Below are 19,042 nucleotides of genomic sequence, written 5' to 3' on the forward strand. Positions count from 1 at the left end.
AAATTTTCATATTTTGGACCATTTTGTTAATCACTTATATTGCTTTTTGCTTATATTTGTATTTAAAGGTTTGTATAAAAAAAAAAACAAAAGTTATAAAAAATTTAAAGAATTACATATTTGCTAGAAACAGTTACCTTTTGAAAAGTACAAAAGACTACTACAAAAAATGATATAATAAAAATATTTACCTTATTTGAACAACTTCAACCATTATCTCATTGTCACCATTTTCCATACTGTTTCTGTTAAATAGCGCATGTTTCAAAGCATCTGTGAAAGTAGATGTAAATTCTCTATATTCTTCGCTCTCTGGGTCTTCGAACGCTGCTACGAATATTTCATTGTCAATCCTGAGTTCACCTTCCACTGTTCTTGGTACTGGAATGTAGGGTAATAAAAATATCAAATCACATATTTGTTGTTTTTTTACGTTAATCTAGCTTAGATTACAAAAAAAAACTGTAAATAATCTTCTCATTAGCCGTAGTGGTTATACTTTAAAAAGTAAATTAACAGAAATTAACTACGATAAACATTGAAAATATGAGAGAAAGAATTATTATAAGTAGGTACATAAACAACCTATGGAACTACACAAAATTTTACTAAATAAAACCATATATAACCGCGGTGAGTTGGGAAACACTCTCAATGTCAACGCGATGGTAGTGGGTTCTATCCTTACTCAGGAGGATGAACTATGCGGTTTCCCCGTGGCAGAACAAAACCTGGCGTTGAGATCGGCCACTACGCAATGCTTCAAAGTCAGATGAAAAATGCGGGATAAAGTATGAAACTGGACAAAAATATATATTCAGTGTACTCACCATACATAGACATATCAGATTCGTCAGACGTGAGCAAAGGGTTCCGTGCTTCATCGTTTTGGGTTTCCGGCATGTACTGCGGGGGCGTGGTTTGATCGCCGTGGTCGTGGTCGTCGTGGTGGTGATCGTGGTCGTGGTCGTGGTGATGACCACTTGCGATACCACCGAATGCGCGCGCGGAGCTTACCGACGCGTTGTACTGTTCGAGAGGTGTAGGCGAGTTACTGAAGAGGATGCCAGCTGCAAAATCAGGAATAGTTTATTAGATATTTTGGTATTATAAGTACCAATGATACCGCAACGGCAAAGGTACTTTATCGTCCCCATAAATATAGGTTTTAAATTACATTTTTTATTTTAATCTCTACTTTCTCTATTTAAACATGATCTGATGTAAGCAAATCTAACTATGTCACATTGCAAACAAAATGCCTTAGGCGTTTCAGAGCGTATCTAGGCTGTATTAACGCTTGAATAAAGATATTGCGAGAAACTTTCTTGATAGACTAGTTTTAATTGAATAAAATATAAATATTTATTTATCTAGAATATTTTATTAAATCGTGAAGAAAATAAACAAAGCAGACCATTCTCTTAGATAGGATAATATTAAAAAGTTACTCAAGAAGTCTAAAAAAATAGGTCTTTGTGCCTTTTCTACACAACAGAATAATTTGAACTTATGTGAAATGTTTAAGATTCAATGTGTTTATTGCAATATAATCAATAAAATATAAATAGTAATAAAAAGCTTATATTAAAAAAGATTCCTCCCCGGCGGGGAATCGAACCCCGGTCTCCCGCGTGACAGGCGGGGATACTTACCACTATACTACCGAGGATATGATCATAAGTGCTACACTTGGTATCTTATTCTTGTTTAAGAATATAAATAAATATAGCGAAGAAAAGATAAGATAAAGATAGCATATTGCAAAAATTTATCGACTTATACAAAAAAATAAAATAAGCCAATCTTGTCAAAATATGTCGTAATAAGTAATTTGGTTTGACTTTGTCTATAGTGCAGGTATACGAAAAAATAAGCTAAATAAAAGCTTTAAAAAAAACAGGCAATTAGGTGGACTTGTAAAAAAAACCTGCATTCTGGTACTTGCAGTCATTTTCAATAGTGTTTATTAGAAAGAAAAAATATTTTTTTATTTTCACTCTGTACCCCGCACATATCATGAAAGGCAGGTTTAGTCTGCTCCATTCCCCACGTTTCGCCTAATTCTGGAGGCATTGCGTGTTGATTGGCAAAACTCAACGCCGTGCTTTGCTTCGTCAACAGAGAAAAGGTCTCTAGATAGTATATGTCTTATTATTAATAAACCGTAAAAAGTGATATTTTATAATTACTTACTCGCTGCTAAGACAATGAGAGCGACGATGGCCGCTACGATAAGTCCTAATAATGTCCAGCATAAGGGCCGCTTGCAACCTCCCTTTTCGCCGCGTTTGTCAGCTGTCACGTAGAGCTTCTCACCTCTGAAAATACAAACAATTTAAATAAATAAATCTTTATTAGCACATTAAAATACAATTAATTATTAACTGGAATTAATTCAATATATGTTAACATGGATAAGTTAAGCAATCATTAGTTATACAAAGCCATAGGATTAAAATTATTGGATAATATACGATATATTATATATTTTCTTTTTAATTTCGTCCAAACATATAAGTTTTAGTAAGACAGACCAGTTTTAATCACTGTTGTTTGTATGACTTTATTAGGAACTTAATAAATTTATTTATAAATTTATTAAATTATTAATGAATTAAAAATAATTAAAAAATATGATATAGTTGAAATGTTGTCATAAACCAGGCAAAATTTTATTAAAATCAATAAATATTAGTATATTATATTGATATGTTTTGGATACTTTAAAAAAATCAGGTTGCATAATGAACATTATAAGCTTAAAATGTCAAGAATAAAAAATACATAATATAAGGAAAAACGAATACATCTTTTTCATATTATATTAAAATTCATAATCGTAATAATATTAGAAGAATGTCAATAAAAATTCCAATAAACCATAATATATATTAGAGAATATAAACATACTGTTCTATTAATATTTCTCGTGGTCGATTTTCATTTAGAAGTCCACTCGTTTCACCAAGTGCTTCATTCATTTTTAAAACAATACTATTATATATACTATTTTATATTTATAACACTTGCAATTTAAAATCTTTCTTTACAATTACTAACATAAATATAAATTCATTAGTAAAAACAAACTACAATTTCCACTAAATTAACAAAATTTACTGTCGCATTTTAGTACTTACTCTAGTTTCGAAAAAGGCTTTGCAGGCATTTACTATATTTATATGAAACAAAATCATAGTACAATGAGATAAGGTATGGAATTCATATAAACTATTATATTTGCTGACAACTGTAGAGACACATGCTGAGTATAGCAATACACCTATACAAATAAATACATGCCAGGGATATTTGGAGGTTAAATTATTGTCTTATAACAAACAATAAGAATAAAAAGATGTTAGAATATACGAGTTTCTTTTTTATTTTCTTTGCTTTTTATCTTTTTCTTTGTAAGTCAGACAGAACGTTGTGGAACAACAATCGTCTATATGTTATAGAATCCATTTATATAAAACTAGCGGACGCGCGCAGCTTCGCTTGCTTATTTAGGGGTAAATTGTAATAAACCATGAAACATATGTTCAATTAAATACTTTCAAGAGTCTGAATTTCAAATTTTATAAAAATTGGTGCCGATTTAAAAAAAATCTATATAAACTTTCAATCCATCAATAAAACGATGAAACAAGTGTTCAATTAAATACTTTTAGAAATCTAAATTTCGAATTTTATAAAAATCGGTGCCGATTTAATTTTTTTTCCATACAAACTTTCAGCCCCTATTCACCCCTTTAGGGTTAAAATTTTTTAAAATCCCTTCTTAATGGCTGTCCAGAATACGAAAGTAAACTTCTGTTCAAATTTCACGTTTCTACTATCAGCGGTTACGGCTGTGCGTGCGTCTTACCTCAGTCAGTGAGGACAAGTCCTTTTATATATATAGATTATCTAATTAAAGGAACTAACGTATTAATAATATTATTATTTTGGATATTTATTACATTGTTTGGAAAATAAAGACACTTTTCAATAAATCTTGAGGCCAATCGTGGCAAAGGCACACAAGTGCCTGTAAGCGAGTTGTGAGTTTCATTTGACAGTGTGTGTTCCTACAGGTTGTTGTCCAGAATTCCACAAAAAACAAAGCTTAAAACAAACACTAGATTCCCTCTTTCCCCCTACTTAACATGTGAAACTAAAAACTCTACCAAAGCTCGAAGTCATAGAGCTTTTTCTCAAGTTAACTTATGACTTTCAATGAGAATACACTGGCCTACACTTTGTTATTATGTAGCTGTAACCAGGTATGGGGCGAGGTCGTTGCCCCCCGCTTTGTCCTGCGGCTCTTTCATACGGTATGTTGTAAAGGCGCAGGAACTTAGGTTTCGATGAGGGACTATATAATTTTAGACCTTGTGATGAGGCCTTTGTATGAGAGCTTTAGGTTTTATAAATAAGGTTTCCTTTTTTCCACACACAGCAACCCTGCTTTTACCCAAACAGAGGGAACACAGTGTTAAGATACTCCGTTCCCCACTTTTCGCCGAATTCTGGAGGCATTGCGTGTTGAGTGGCGGAACTTAACGCCGCCCTTTGCCTTGATTCTATACTAATAAAATTTTGTTATATAATATTTTTTAATAATTTCAATTGCTTATACAATAATATTTAAATAACTAATATTTTAATTTCAAGCTGTATACGATTCGTCCTGCGGCTCATACGGAACCTTACAAAGACCCTTAATAAATAAGTTTTAATTACTTTTACGTGACTTTCTGATTAGACCTCCGTCGGTCCTCCTTGGTTACTAATTAAAAGTAAAAATTAGAAGTATTACAAAGGAAGGAAGCTACTCGTAGGTACCGGGTACTGTCTAATGAGGAAACATTTGAAAAAACTTCGCCAGAACATTTTTTATTCTATTTTAAAGAACAGATTGGTGGGGAACAAAAACAGAAGAGTGTCTTAACAGTATGTTCCCTCTGCCTACTCTGCTATATATGGGATACAGTATAAAACTCATAAAAATAAAGAAAGCCTTACATTAATTCTTGGTAAACAGAAGAGAAAAAAACCCTCCGGTTGTCACACAAACATTGCGTATTGAGTGGCTGAACTCAACAGTGAGGCAAAGCGTGCCTCAACATCAAAGCGAAGAAATGAAAATATTAAATATTTCATTTCCTCAAATGGCAATTGAATCCACAACCTGTGATGCTTACAGTCACACGCTTGCACCCGTGCACCACGACTGGCCTCAATGTTAATGCAACGATTTATATAAAAAATATTAATTAATAATTGGAAATTGTTATAATTACCAATTATATAAAGCTATAATTTATTTCCATTATGTGTTTAGGAAGCTACAAGTTTCTAATGACATTTGTATCCGTACAAAATGTAAGCGCATACTCTTAATAGATTTAAACACGCAAATCTGATTTGGTAAATATAATTATCTATTTTTGTTTAGACTTAAGTAAACGATACTTAATTATTTTATACAGTATTAGTATTTTTTATTTCCAACAGTTAACTGCATTAAAAGGTAAATATTTTCTATAAAAATATAAATATTTTTAATATTTTTTTTAAAATATAATATATTATTAAACAGGTCAGTCGCAGGGCCACAAAGTGTGACTGTAAAACCGACTGGTTGTGGGTTCGATCCCCATGCGAGGAGATGAAATTCATGTTTCCATTTGTTCGCTCTGGTGTCGAAGCAAAACGCGGCGTTGAGTTCTGCCACTCAACACGTAATGTCTCTGGAGTTTGGGGAATTAAGTGTCTAAATATTAGGTTCCCTCTGCCTACCCAGCTGTGTGCGGGATACAGCGTGAAAATAAAAAAAAACAAAGCTGATTATATCGCATATAATATTTTGAACCCATTCGACGTTTCATTGAGCAATGGACTGGACATTCATGAATGAGATCCAAGACTTGCGCAATGCCTATGCCATCTCATATGGAAGTATTACCCATGAGTTACGGTGTTTTGCAAGCGTTAAATCTGTCTTTGTCTGGCAATGGAATAGCGATTCTTATAAGGATGTCTGCTTGTCAAACGTCCATCTAGGATGTTGTAATATTTAAGTTCCTTGCAGTGAGAATATATTTTGTTTCATGGATATTAAGTATTAGTCGTGGTTATTTATACAATTCTTTACTATTAAGTGTGTGATAATATCTAAAGTTGTTTTTAAGAAGTTTTCCATGTTAGAAGGCGCAAGTCTATATCTATATACAATCTAGACCAAATACAATTTTGCTTCTTAGCAAATAATCGGCTTAAAATTTAAATTGAAAACAATAGTAATGTATTAATATGTAATAATATCTTGAAGATATATGGAAATAAAAAAAATAATGCAATAGGTAGCTTCACCTATGAATCATAAAAGTCAAAATCTACATGAATATAAATTAAACGAGGTTAGAATGTTTAAAGCAGTCTTTGAGTCGCCAGCCCGCATTGTGGTCTAGGCGCATTGTTTTGAATTTCTTTCAGTGTTGCTTTTGTGTTTTGTTTCTGACCGACAATATGAATATGTAACGGCTTTCTCGATACGAGATAATAGCTTAGGTCATCCTCACACGGTGATATGGTCCATTGGATGTGATTTATCTATAGATATAGATAGATAAATAGAAATAATATTAAAATATTAGCAAATAATCGCCTTACTAAAATTGCATTCTTTTCCATTCCATCCCATTTTTCATTCCAGTTTTTCGTAATTTTGGTTCTATGTTGCCTAATAGTCATTTAGTAAATGAATTAAGAGTTTTATATATATATTGAGGAAAAAATATTTGAATTATGTAAAGCAATATTATCCACATTTTAAAGACGAACACAAATAAACTTATACTAGATTTTTCATTATAGAATATTTTTCAGTTAGCAAAATATTAAAAAAAAAATTAAATGATTTATTTCAAATAGATCGCTGCCTTATAGGTAGACGAGCTGTTTACAACTATTTTGAGATATTTTTTCTGCTTAAAAACTTTCTGCCGGATTTCAAAAACAATCGCACAGTTTCTTAAACTTGGCTTTGGTTTCAGCGCGTGACATGAAATTTTAAAACGGTAATTGTCAAGTGTATGAACAATAAAGTATTTTTTAGTGATGTCTAAAGAGACCCGAAAATCAAAATATAATATTTGAAAAGTTTATCGTAGAATCTTTTAATAATTTAATTATGTCATGAATTAAATTGAGTTAAATCAGCTTCACGCTGTATCTCGCACACAGCAGGGTAAGCAGAGGGAAGTTACTGTTAAGTCTTAACTTACTGAATTTATTATATCAATATTAGTCCTAAAAATAATATTTTAAAAGCTAATATAACATTCACACAATCTTCTGCTATGTTGTATTTTAATATTTTGCGGGTTATATATGAAAATATAAGTGAAATATCTTTTCTTTTCTTGTGATTTGCTAAACTTTTTTGATTTTTTAATCTTTTTTGATAAAATTCTAACCATACTAAATAATATAAAGAATGGTGCCGATAACGATAATGTCTAGAGATACAGCCCTAAAAATGACGTCATCGTGGCACAGTTGGCCTGAACCTAATTGCGTTACGGGTTCTATTTATGATTCACTAAGATAGCAAGCATGTAATTAAGATATTTTCGGTTCTAAGATTTGTTAAGACAAACGTTGAATTTTGCTACTTGATGTAGAGAATTATGTTTCGGCCGAGAAAGAAGTGATATATCCCTCACATAGCAGGGTAGGCGGAGGGAACCTGGGAACCTATTGTTAAGATACTTCGTTCCCCATTAAGACGAATTCAGAAGTCGAATTTACGATCGAATGTTCAGACATTATTCGACGAATGTTGAGTGCTTCAGGAATCTTGAGTGGCGGGACTCAACGCCGCGCTTTACCTCGTTACCAATATTTCAATGCATCGAATAGAAATCAAATTCACAATCATAACTTGTTCCCCTGTACCACGACCAACAAAACAAAAATATATATGAAAAAAAATAGAAAATAAAATAATTGTACCTACATTTAAAGGAATGTGTTAGTTTTAGTATAACGACATTCCATTCTAATCAATACTAATTACTTACGTAAGTAGTCACAAGTAATTAGGCTTGATAACATTCTATGTCATTTATCTATTTACTATAACTAAGTACATAAAGAGGACTTGCTGGCACATAAAAATTGTAGCAACGAGCTTAAAACTTTAAGAAGCTTTAAAAATGTTTAGTGCTTTTTGAAGATTAAAGCATAAAATAAAAAAAAACTTACTTTTTTATAAGAGAGTCAAATCTAGGGCAAGGATATTATAAAATTATAGGTGTCATATTTGATTCGTATACATAATTATGTTAATAACATAATAACGTCCATATTTTTATTAGTATACTCATATTATATGAATATAATTCTATATTTGGTGTTAAAGCCAGTCGTAGGCGCAGGGGCGTAAGCGAGTAACTGTAAAGGCCATAGGTTGTTAGTTCGATTCCCACTTAAAAAAAATAAGATATTTACTAAAAAAAAATCGAAAATATAATGTCTATAAAATATTTAGAAAAATAATATCAAAAGTCCAGTATGCATAGATTGATTGATAGCAGGAGCTCATATTACAAAAATAGTCGAGCCTTAGTACAGCCTTAAGTCAAATATAATTTATTTATAGCCCTATGCTTTTATTTGCGCTTGAACGACTTGATTCTATATGAAGTTGCTTTTCACGACATGCTTGTATTACGGCGGCATTTTGAATTTAGCTATAAATTTTATATTAGTGGTACATGGTGCAGAGTAAGCTGCTGGTTAAGGTTTCAATCCTCACAATTAAAAAAAAATCAGGGTCACGCTGTATCCCGCATATGGCAGGGTGGGCAAAGGGAACTTAGTGTTAAAGCACTTCATTCTCTTATTACCGCCGAATTCGGGAGGCGCTGCGTTTGAGTGGCGAAACTCAACGCCGCGACACCAGAGCGAAAAATATACTCATATATTTTGTAACCTTTAAATTAAATTTAAAAAAAAACTTTTAAATATTCCTAAATATATTTAAAAAAATAAGGCTTTCATATTAATTATAGTTCCAGAACAAATTTCCGAAGGTATATTATTAGTAACGCCTTAACTTGGCATGTCCATCAAACGAGTTTGCTACTTTAAAATTCACAACGGGTTCCAAAGATTTGTGGAATCCTCGACAGATCGCTGGTGACAGCGGACTAGCTGGTCAAGGTCAGTTAGTTTTAAATATATTTTGTAGGTCTCTCAATATAATTATTAGAACAAGGACGTGAGGTTGAGTTTGCGGTTTCTTAGTTGGCCGTATTAATTTGAATACGTTATTTTAATAGTAATTGTAACTGGTTTGTTTGTATTATTATTTAGTTGTAATTTATATGTAGTATTTCTAGAATAAATAGTGTGTTATGACTATAGTTGTACATGGTAATTTTTATAAATACTATTTTGCCTCCCTAGTACTACTAAGTGACTCCCTAACCCCGAAGAAATTAAATATTTATTTGAAATTATATTATCGTTTTTCGCACTTGTGTCGATGCAAAGCTCTGCGTTGAGTTACGCCCCTCATCACACAATACCTTCAGAATTCGGCGGAAAATGGGGAACGGAGGGTTTTAACATTAGATTCCCTCTATCTACCGCTGTGTGTGAGTACGGTGTGAAGCTGGTTTTTTTTTATTATGTACATATGTTATGATTTTATTTTTATATATTACGTATTTTCATTAAATTTTAAGATATTTTACAATCATTTTGACTGATACTAATTGATTGAGTATTTATATTTATTTATTTCTGTTATACAAAAACAGCTAACAAAATGAGAATTGGTCCATTACTCTATCCATTTCAATTAATATCCACATACACATATCAATATAATTCGATTACAAAGTTTATAACACAATATCGTACAGGCCGCTGAGTAGTTGCGTAACGAAAACCACATTCTACCCGAGAAACCAGCTTTGCGAGAGCTTGAGTGACGCGAATTTCAATTTGTATAGTACGGTTGACGAGTCGTGGTCGCTTTGAAATTAGACTGAACTGAACTTCCCAAATGAACAATGCGCAAAGCATTGTTCATTTGGGAAGAAAACAATCAAATGTAAGAAAAATCCTAATCCGCAGCTATTTTTACCGCTAATTTCAGGACGGCCACAACTCGTTTACCGTATTATAACCTTAAAAGGTGTTATTTAACGTTGCTATGTAAGCAAATGAACTTATAAGTCTTAGATAGATCGAATCGAATATTTGAAATATTGATATTTTATTGGTATTCAGATATTAATTACATTATATATCGTGCAATTATAGTTTTTATTATGATATTTTTTATTGTTCTCAGAAACGCCAATAAAATTGTTGGTAATTGACGTAGTGTTGCAATTGTTGTTCCTGATTAATATGTTATAGACTATAGAGGTATATTTATGCTTATTAATGCTTATAATGTTTCTATGTAATAAAAGCTGGTTTTATCTGATCTTTTATATGATACTAAAATTGTCTTTTTGTTTAAATAACAAAGTATTTTTTTTTAATAGAAATAAATGTTAGAAAATAATTATATATATTTAGTAGTGCGCAAAAACAAAATAATAAGAAAATATAATATTAAGAATTTTACATTATCATGTACATATCTAATGTCACCTGTGACAGTTACGTAAATAACCTGGTATGCCAAGTTTTTTGGTCACGTAAAAAAATATAAAAAAAAGTTTCAAACACAATTTCTTTTACTTGTCTATGTATATTGAGCCAAATTTCATACTTGGTCCGCATATTTAAAAAGGGTACGTTTTAGTAGGTCCGCTTTGGTAGACAAAGCACGGTGTTGAGTTCCGCCACTTAACACGCAATGTCTCGAATAAGTGGGTGAAAAGAGTTTGTAAAACTGCAACGAACTATGCGGCCTATGCCTACCTTGCCATACGCAAGACAAAGCAGCAGATAACTATATACGAATGTGCTCTACAATTTTTAATTACAATTGTTGCATAATTTTCTATTTCAATTTGAGAGATAGGTATATATATTCAATTTGAGGATAATAATACTAGCATAAATATAATAATTTCATAATATAAAGAATTTATGAAACTTTGACGTTATATAAACTAGTAGCTGGTAACTTGCTTTAAATACATATTAATATTGCAAATAAATACATAAACAATACCTCAGGGATATCTAGGGATGGGATCTCAGCCTATTACGCAATGTCTCAAAAATTGTTTTTGTATCTTCACGCACATTGAACCTGGGAACTTAGAGTTAGCTTACGTTCCCCACTTACCGCCTAGTTTTCAAGACGTTCCGTATGGAGTGGCAGAACTGAACGCCGCGCCTTGCCATGTTACCAAAACAAAGAAAATGCATATTAAATATTTCATTCAAATTAAATTTAATCAAACTCGCAACAGTATCCAACAGTCATACACTTGTGTGCATGCGCCATGATAGCCTCTGAATGTTTTTTTAAAAAGAGCGATTTTTTTTAATTTTTTTTTTTATTGCAGATAGGCAAGCATTTGTCCACTATCTCACCTGGTGGTAAGTGACGATGCGAATGATGGTGGAGCATGCTTGCCTAGGTAGTGCCTATTCACTCGTTCTTTAAAGAGGACCAGGTTATACTTGAAGAGGAACATTTCAGTAGGCAGGGAGTTCCACTACTTAGCCGTTCGCATTAGGAAAGTGGAGGCGAAGCACTGCGTACGTAAAGGCATATCGACGAAAGGAGAAGAGGGTATTACGCCATAGCCAGTGCACAAATGTACCTACAAAATTTCAGCCATATATATTGCATAGCTGAAAAACTACTTGTAAACAGACATACCAGACGATTTGGGTCTGAGTGTTTCTATTATTATATACTAACCGTTGAGAACGGTATCATTAATAGATAAGCATCGAATTCGATTCGACGTTTGTTCATACAAGTTATTAGTTAAGTGAACGTGCTATAGCGGTTCTATTTAGAACGGTACGAGAGCTAGGCTTGTTATTTAGATTTACAAATTGCTCTAGTTGTCGATTCAAGAGATTGATTGTCGATTAATTATTATTATTTATATATATAGTAATAGAAAGTTTTTTTATATGTAAGCTAATTATCTTAAATGTGTGTAAGAGACATAATGTTTCGAATGTTAAACGCGACAGGTTGTGGGTTCGATTCCTAGAGATTCTTATTTCAAGAAACGGATATATTTAATATTCGTTCTGCCGTTGAGGTAAAGTGCGGCGTTGAGTTACACAATTTAATACACACTGGCTCTAGAATACGCAAAGACAACGGATCAGTAATTCCATAATGCTTAGTTTCAAGTTTTGTTTATAAGTGTAAAATTTTTACTTATAAATTTAACGTTTACTGCAGGTATCGGTCGGCAGTTGATAAAGCGATAATATGCCTGTAAAGCCAGATATCTCTCTAAACTAAGATTTTGTTCGTAGACTAGACAGACTATTAAATAACTATCTTTATTGGAGTATAAATAATAAACTTTATATGGAAGCCTTGGAAAAGGTAATGTTATAAGCTAGTTTATTTTAACAGTCTCGAAATTTTTAAAGCAATAGTCAAAATTGATTTTGGAACATAAGCTTCATAAAATAAAAGATATATTAGCTGTGGTTAGGTGAAGTATAATGTTTGGATATACAATCCAGCTCGCAATATATCAAAAATCAACAAAGCCATCTTTACTTTATTTTGTACCTACGTAGCTACCAGAAACAACAAAAAAAAAATTGAATTAACAGGATATTTTTCGATGTCTTTTGTCAATAATTAAGTGTAAGGAAAGCCACAAACCTCATATACTTCCTGTGCTCGTTCACCGGAACGAAGTACTCGTCGTACGGGTTGGTTGCATTCATATCGACTTCGACATCCTTCTTCTTCGATCCATTCTTAGGTGTAAGGTTGATCAGTTCTAAGTTGACTGCTTCCAAGGTTTTTGTATCACCGTTAGGCTCTTTGCTGTGGCCATTTTGATGTTGGTGTGGTCCGTTGGAAGTGAAGGAGTCGTTGTGGTTTGGATCAGCGTCATCGTGCTGGTAGGCTCGGTTGTCGAAGCCCGAGGCTGGTGGGGATGGGGGACGGTGCTGCGGCCGCGCTGGCTCCCTGGGGGACGCCGATCTACTGTGGCTATCCATTACTTTTGGAGCGGACTGACATCTGAAAAAGATGAAAGACAAAATTATTTATATTTCTATTTTAGTTAAGTTTGATTTTAAATAGTTATATGTTTTAATGGAACAGTAAAAAAAATTAAACCAGCTTCACGCTGTATCCCGCACACTGCAGGGTAAACAGAGGGAACCTAGTGTTAAGATACTCCGCTTCCCACTTTTTCAGTACATCAAACTTATAAAATACATATTTTTCAAATAATAACAGATATTTTTGGTTCAAATCTCGAAAAATGTGGTGTTATTACGCGAAGTAGGAAGTAATAACTAGTATTATTATCTCAACTTGCTTTCATTGGTACGCTAGACGCGATTTATTGCAAATGGTGTAGCACGAAAGGCATTGGTCACGTTTCAAAAGTATTTCGGTATTTCAGTCTAAACAATGTTACAAGAGCCTTGGCGGTAGTTAAGTTTTTCCTTGGATATGATATGTATTGTCTAGTAATTATCTATGCATGTTGTGAGAAGCTTTCGTCTATAATAGCTTTAAGAATACTGCCAAAATTATAACTTTTTTTCCATACATAGCAGAATAGGCAGAGTAAATCAGGGAATCTAGTGTTAAGACACTCCCTTCCCATACCCCACTCTCCGCCGAGTTCAGGAGGCATTGCGTGTCGAGTGGCAGAACTCAACGTCGCGTTTTGCCTTGAAAATCGAACATTATCATATACCTACGAGTATATTATTTTTTAATAACACGAGGCTTTAGTTGAAATGTATTTCTAATTTTGATATTTTACACATATTACAATATTTGAACATAAATTAAAACAACAAAGACTATGTAGTCTATTTATCAGCAAAAAAATTAACATTGTTCTTTCAATTTACCTCAAAACAAACGAAAACATTTGAAAATATAATTGAAAAAATTATGTAAAATTTTAGATTTCGATTGCAAAGTTAGTATTAAAATGCAACTGAAATAAATGTTCTAACCTAGATTATAATGAAGCAAAAAGAGCACAGAAAATTGTATTTATAATTTAAAAAGATACAATGACGCAAGAGGTTGGTTGTGAAATTAAAGGCTGAACGACTGTTAATTTAACAGATTAACCGAATTAAAGGTCTCCCGCGTACGGCTTTATTTAAAGGAAAAAATATATCGAGAACCTCACCTTGTTTATTGGAATATAACTTTGTGTAAATCTTATTTAAAATTAACTACAAAATTTATGTATAAGGAAAACTAATTTTATCCGTTAGTGCTCAAGTTAGATCTTGCATTGCCTTGAACTAATATTTGGTATAACATGCTGGTCATAAAGGCACGCGTTAACTTCATTTGGAAGTCTTTCCTTTAAAATATCTGAGTAAATATCTAATTTTACTATGTAGACAAAGTTATTTTCCAAGGTATTAAGATGGAAGATGCAATCCTTATTTAAGAATTGAACCAGAACATGGGTCTGGGTCGCAAGTTCATTAAAAATTACTTAAAATTGTCAAGATCTATTAACCAGGTTAAGCAAACTAATTTAAATACAACAATGAGCTAAATTCATTAACACGCTTTTCAACTACTTATGTAGGTCTCGGGCATTGTGTTGGCAAAACAATTTCCTCGTCACCATTAAGACAAACAGGCAAATCTGGTTGAAACACAGAAAAGCTATAAAGATTTGGTGATAGCCAGTCAACTGGAGCGTCCATCGTCCGTTAACCTTAGAACGAATATTAAAGTTACCTGAACTGCTTATTTGAAAATTAAATATAAATTTAATGTTAAATATCTCTTTGTGTTAAGATTTTGGAGAATTCTGCAGCTCGTGAAATTAAAGTTTAATATTATATTTTATTTTGTAACACATTTGATCCTCACATATTTAATAACCAATTAGCAGTTTTAGTTTATAATACTTATTTTACTATTGAATTCTATTAACAACAATCAATGTAGACAAGTCCCCATTTTCCTACCCCATTTTCCCCCGAATTCTGGAAGCATTGCCTGTTGAGTGGCGGAACTTAACCCCGCGCTTTACCTCGAGCTTAGAAGTAAATAATGAAAATATATTTCAAAAAGGCATATTATATTAGGTTATTATTTGTATATTGTAAAAAAACTTGAAATATACCATTATTGGTATACTTTAAGTTAAGTATAATTTTTAAATCTCACAATGAAAAAGGTTTAATTTGGCTCAATCAACCTACTCGGATAAAAATGCGTGTAATGCGACGCCGTCCTTAGTCTCAATACGGCGAGGCTAACCACCTTTTACTTAATGTCAAGTTATGGTCTGCATTATTCTCTGCTGTTCCTTAATTCTTATGGTCCTTTCGTTAGCTTTCTTAGATTCTCTCCATTGCAATTTGGCGGAACTAAACACCGCGTTTTGCCTGATTACCCGAGCGAAGAAATGAAAATGGGATCCCTCGACTGGAAATGGAATCCACTACCATCGCGTTAACTACTCGACCTACTCCAACCACATATATACTTATTTAAGTATTTTTATAAAGATATAATTTATTCACTTCGTACAGAAAAAAAAGTGTTAAACGAGAATATTTGAAAGATGAATGCGAATAAAAAACATGACACATGCACGGCCCCATGTAATAATACGGCAGCGAATTTGTATGTTAATTTGAATTTTAAATTTTGATAGCCACTATTTTTGTATTAAAAAATTATGGTGGTTCATTTAATATTATGTTTCATTATTAATACTTACGAAGGTTATAAATGAGGAAAATGATGAGAAAATAATAATATTGGATTGTGTAATTAATTACAATTTAAACATTTTGCGAATACCTATGAAGGAACTCTAGAATAACTTCAAGAACTTCATACTCTAGATTCTAGATGCTAGAATAAGATCAATGATTATGAAATATAACTAGATAAATGCCTAAGGTACAATAAAATACAACCATTTGACATACATTATTATATCTGTATTTCGATTTTTTTATAATAATAAATATATAAAGAGAAAATAATAAAAATAGTAATTTCAAAAATAATTTTTAAGCTAAGTAAATATAATTAATTTATGATTGTAAGAATTACTCCATAAATATTCAACACAACACGGTATGAGGTGGAACCGGATTTTATTTAGCAAAGTATGAAATATGATAAGAACAAGTTATAACCCGAAGCTTTTTAATTGTGTTACTAGTAATTGGCTTATTATTATGATTTATATATTTCGTTGCGAGATCGATTTTCAATCAGAGAAATGAAGTTTCTTTTCTTAGGGCGACAAAGAACAGAAACACGAAAAAAACAACAAAACATGCAATTTTACGAAAATTGAGCAAAAATTGGGGAAGGGAGCGTCTAACCCCGTTTGAGTTGAGACGTTTGCTCAAAAAGAAAAACGACTTATAATTCTAACAAACGCGTAAATGTTCTAACAAAAAAAAAGATTTTTTTAATCAGTACTGATACGGAACCATAACATAAAATAAAAAAAATATTATTTAGAAGGTCTAAGTTTATAACCGTAATGTTGGTAGTGCTTAATAATTACAAGTTGTCTAGTAATGGCGACTCTTAAACTGGATTACATGTTATTGACTGTTGCTATTTGCTTATATTTTTTACTTGTAAGATTATACAATAATGTTACCATAATAAACGTGTAATTTTATAAATGTATATACATAGAGAACTAAGAGGGTCTTTAATTGTTAATAATATATTTTTAAAATGAAACAGGAAGTGCTTTTCAGATCCTTTTAAGTACATTTTTAATCTGTCTTATCAATTAAAGCGTATAGCTTCCATACAACTGTCGAGCAGTCGTCCTTCAGTTAGGCAGGTGATGAATAATACGTTGATTGAAGCCATTCAGATATCTTCAGAATGATGATAAGATTTGTTTCAAAAGTTAATTTAAATTAGCAGGGCTTTATTTTAATGTTCCTCTTAATGGTGGTATTAATTCAATATCGAGTAACTTGACCATTCAAACACCATAACTTGCTTGACAACAAATTAATTAATTCATTGAAAATAACCAAATTAAAATAGAGTGGAAAATATTTGACACTATTAGCTCTAGTGACATAACAACATATACACGTATATTATCGTTAATTACGACCCTAATTGTTTTAGCGTAATAAAGTATATTATTGTTCTAAAATATTTTTATTATTCTATATAAATATAACATTTTAATTAAGGATGTAAGCTCAATGTGTAAAAAAACCCTCACCTTGTCGGCGTATTTGGTATTTTTACTGGCGCAACCAAGGACCTAGTATAGTAATAGCAAGCATGTGCCGACCTTGGAGTCCGCGGCGTCTTCCTGTACCGCTCGTTCCTTATTAAATTACCACCTGGCATCTTATCCACTCACATGTTACAATTTGTACAAAAATATGATAAAACTAATTCAATAAAATGGCGCGGAATTTGACATTTTAACTTTTTTTTTTCACTGAAGCAAAGATTGAAAGACGTCCGTCCGATCAAAACACAGTCAGTTCGAAGTGACTAAGTCAACAATCATGTAAACAATAGCTGTTGTTGTCTTCTACATGAGGTAAAAATTCGTGAACGATTGTATATTCCAAGGCATTTTTCAAATTTTCTTTAAGGAAGAATTTTTTGATTATTTATTATATTTAATTTAATTTTTTTTTGCTGTATATATTAATTAATACATTGTATTACGGAACTAATTTTAATACGAAGAATAAATTCATTGCAATATTACGTATTTATATTATTTATATAATAATTATTAAAATCAACCGAAAACAGTGAAAGTAAAAGCATATTTTCAGACTAAAATAAAAAAAATATATATTTCATTTACAGATCACGCTGTATAGAATATTTTCAACAATAATGACTTCACGCTAAAAGTATATTATACAAACGCGGAACCGTCAATATTCAATAGACGTTTAAAGAATAGCTGTCAGATATACTCGTTGCTCTACAATTTACAATTATTATTACCTTTGTTGTGACATGGAATAAAATTAACCGTTGTTAGCCTCTAAATGACATTGCCTATTTAATTTAATATTGAGTAATACTTTTCTTTGTTATCACGCTTCACGCTATATCCCGCATGTAACATGTAGACAGAGAGAACCTAGTGGTCTAATGTTAAAACACTCCGCTGCCCACCTAAGCGTTGCGTTGCGACACTAAGGTTAATTAAAGAAAATATTAAATATTTCATTTTCGCGAGTGGGAATCGAACCCACACCCTATCACGTTTACAGCCACACTAGCCCCTTTGTGTTTTTGTATATGTATAATATGTGTAATATTATGAAAGAGCAAGTGAAATAGAAATTGTATTCCCACGTTACACATGATGACTGCCATCTAATAGGTGACATTAGAATATGAAATATGAATTAAATAAACATATTTTAACATTTAAATATACGAACTTAAACCACTAAAATTACTTAAACTTTTGTTATTTAACACAGCTTCGATAATACAATAATAACACGTAATTTAAAGCAGATAGCGTAAGTGTTGCAACTAGCTATATTTAATTAATAACATTCTGCATGAGGAATGCCAGCCAGTTGTGAAAGGCAGTCTCGGTGCATACTAGACCAACAGCATTTCACGGCACAGCCTTCATAAGTCTAGAGTTTTTACTTTTTAGTAAAAAAACCTGAAAGCCGGTCTTACAGTTATCTAAGTTTATGGTGTTATGGCTTTTTATGTGAGTAATTTATTTAGAATCCATTTTGTTGAAATAAAAATTGTATTCTACCATACCTATGTTTATTATAAAGGTCGTATATTATGTACTAAGTAGTTAACTTTATATGTTCAGTAGTTTTGTCTGTGCGTCTGGCTTTACTAATTTAAGTT

The 19,042-nt window shown here is 31.9% G+C and overlaps 1 protein-coding gene and 1 non-coding gene across 3 annotated transcripts in view; both read right to left on the reverse strand.

Annotated features, from left to right (window-relative positions):
- The window catches only part of LOC146534345 (uncharacterized), a 58,738-nt gene that overhangs the window by 4,777 nt on the left and 34,919 nt on the right, over positions 1-19,042 (reverse strand). The window contains exons 3-6 of one of the 2 annotated variants that reach the window (XM_085193127.1): positions 12,839-13,204; positions 2,197-2,321; positions 831-1,070; positions 192-381 (exon numbers count right to left, since the gene is read on the reverse strand). In XM_085193127.1, coding sequence (XP_085049253.1) covers positions 192-381; positions 831-1,070; positions 2,197-2,321; positions 12,839-13,182 — 899 coding nt within the window. In that variant the 5' untranslated portion in view covers positions 13,183-13,204. Of the gene's footprint in view, positions 1-191; positions 382-830; positions 1,071-2,196; positions 2,322-2,913; positions 3,016-12,838; positions 13,205-19,042 lie in introns of those variants that run through there. The other variant, XM_085193128.1, reaches the window with a different exon arrangement.
- Positions 1,601-1,672, reverse strand: TRNAD-GUC (transfer RNA aspartic acid (anticodon GUC)). The gene has a single exon. It is a non-coding gene; the product is annotated as a tRNA-Asp (tRNA).

The sequence above is a fragment of the Heliconius melpomene genome, chromosome 11 (genome assembly GCF_056956725.1).
Source record: "Heliconius melpomene rosina isolate 202511_hmr_F chromosome 11, ASM5695672v1, whole genome shotgun sequence".
Taxonomy (NCBI): domain Eukaryota; kingdom Metazoa; phylum Arthropoda; class Insecta; order Lepidoptera; family Nymphalidae; genus Heliconius; species Heliconius melpomene.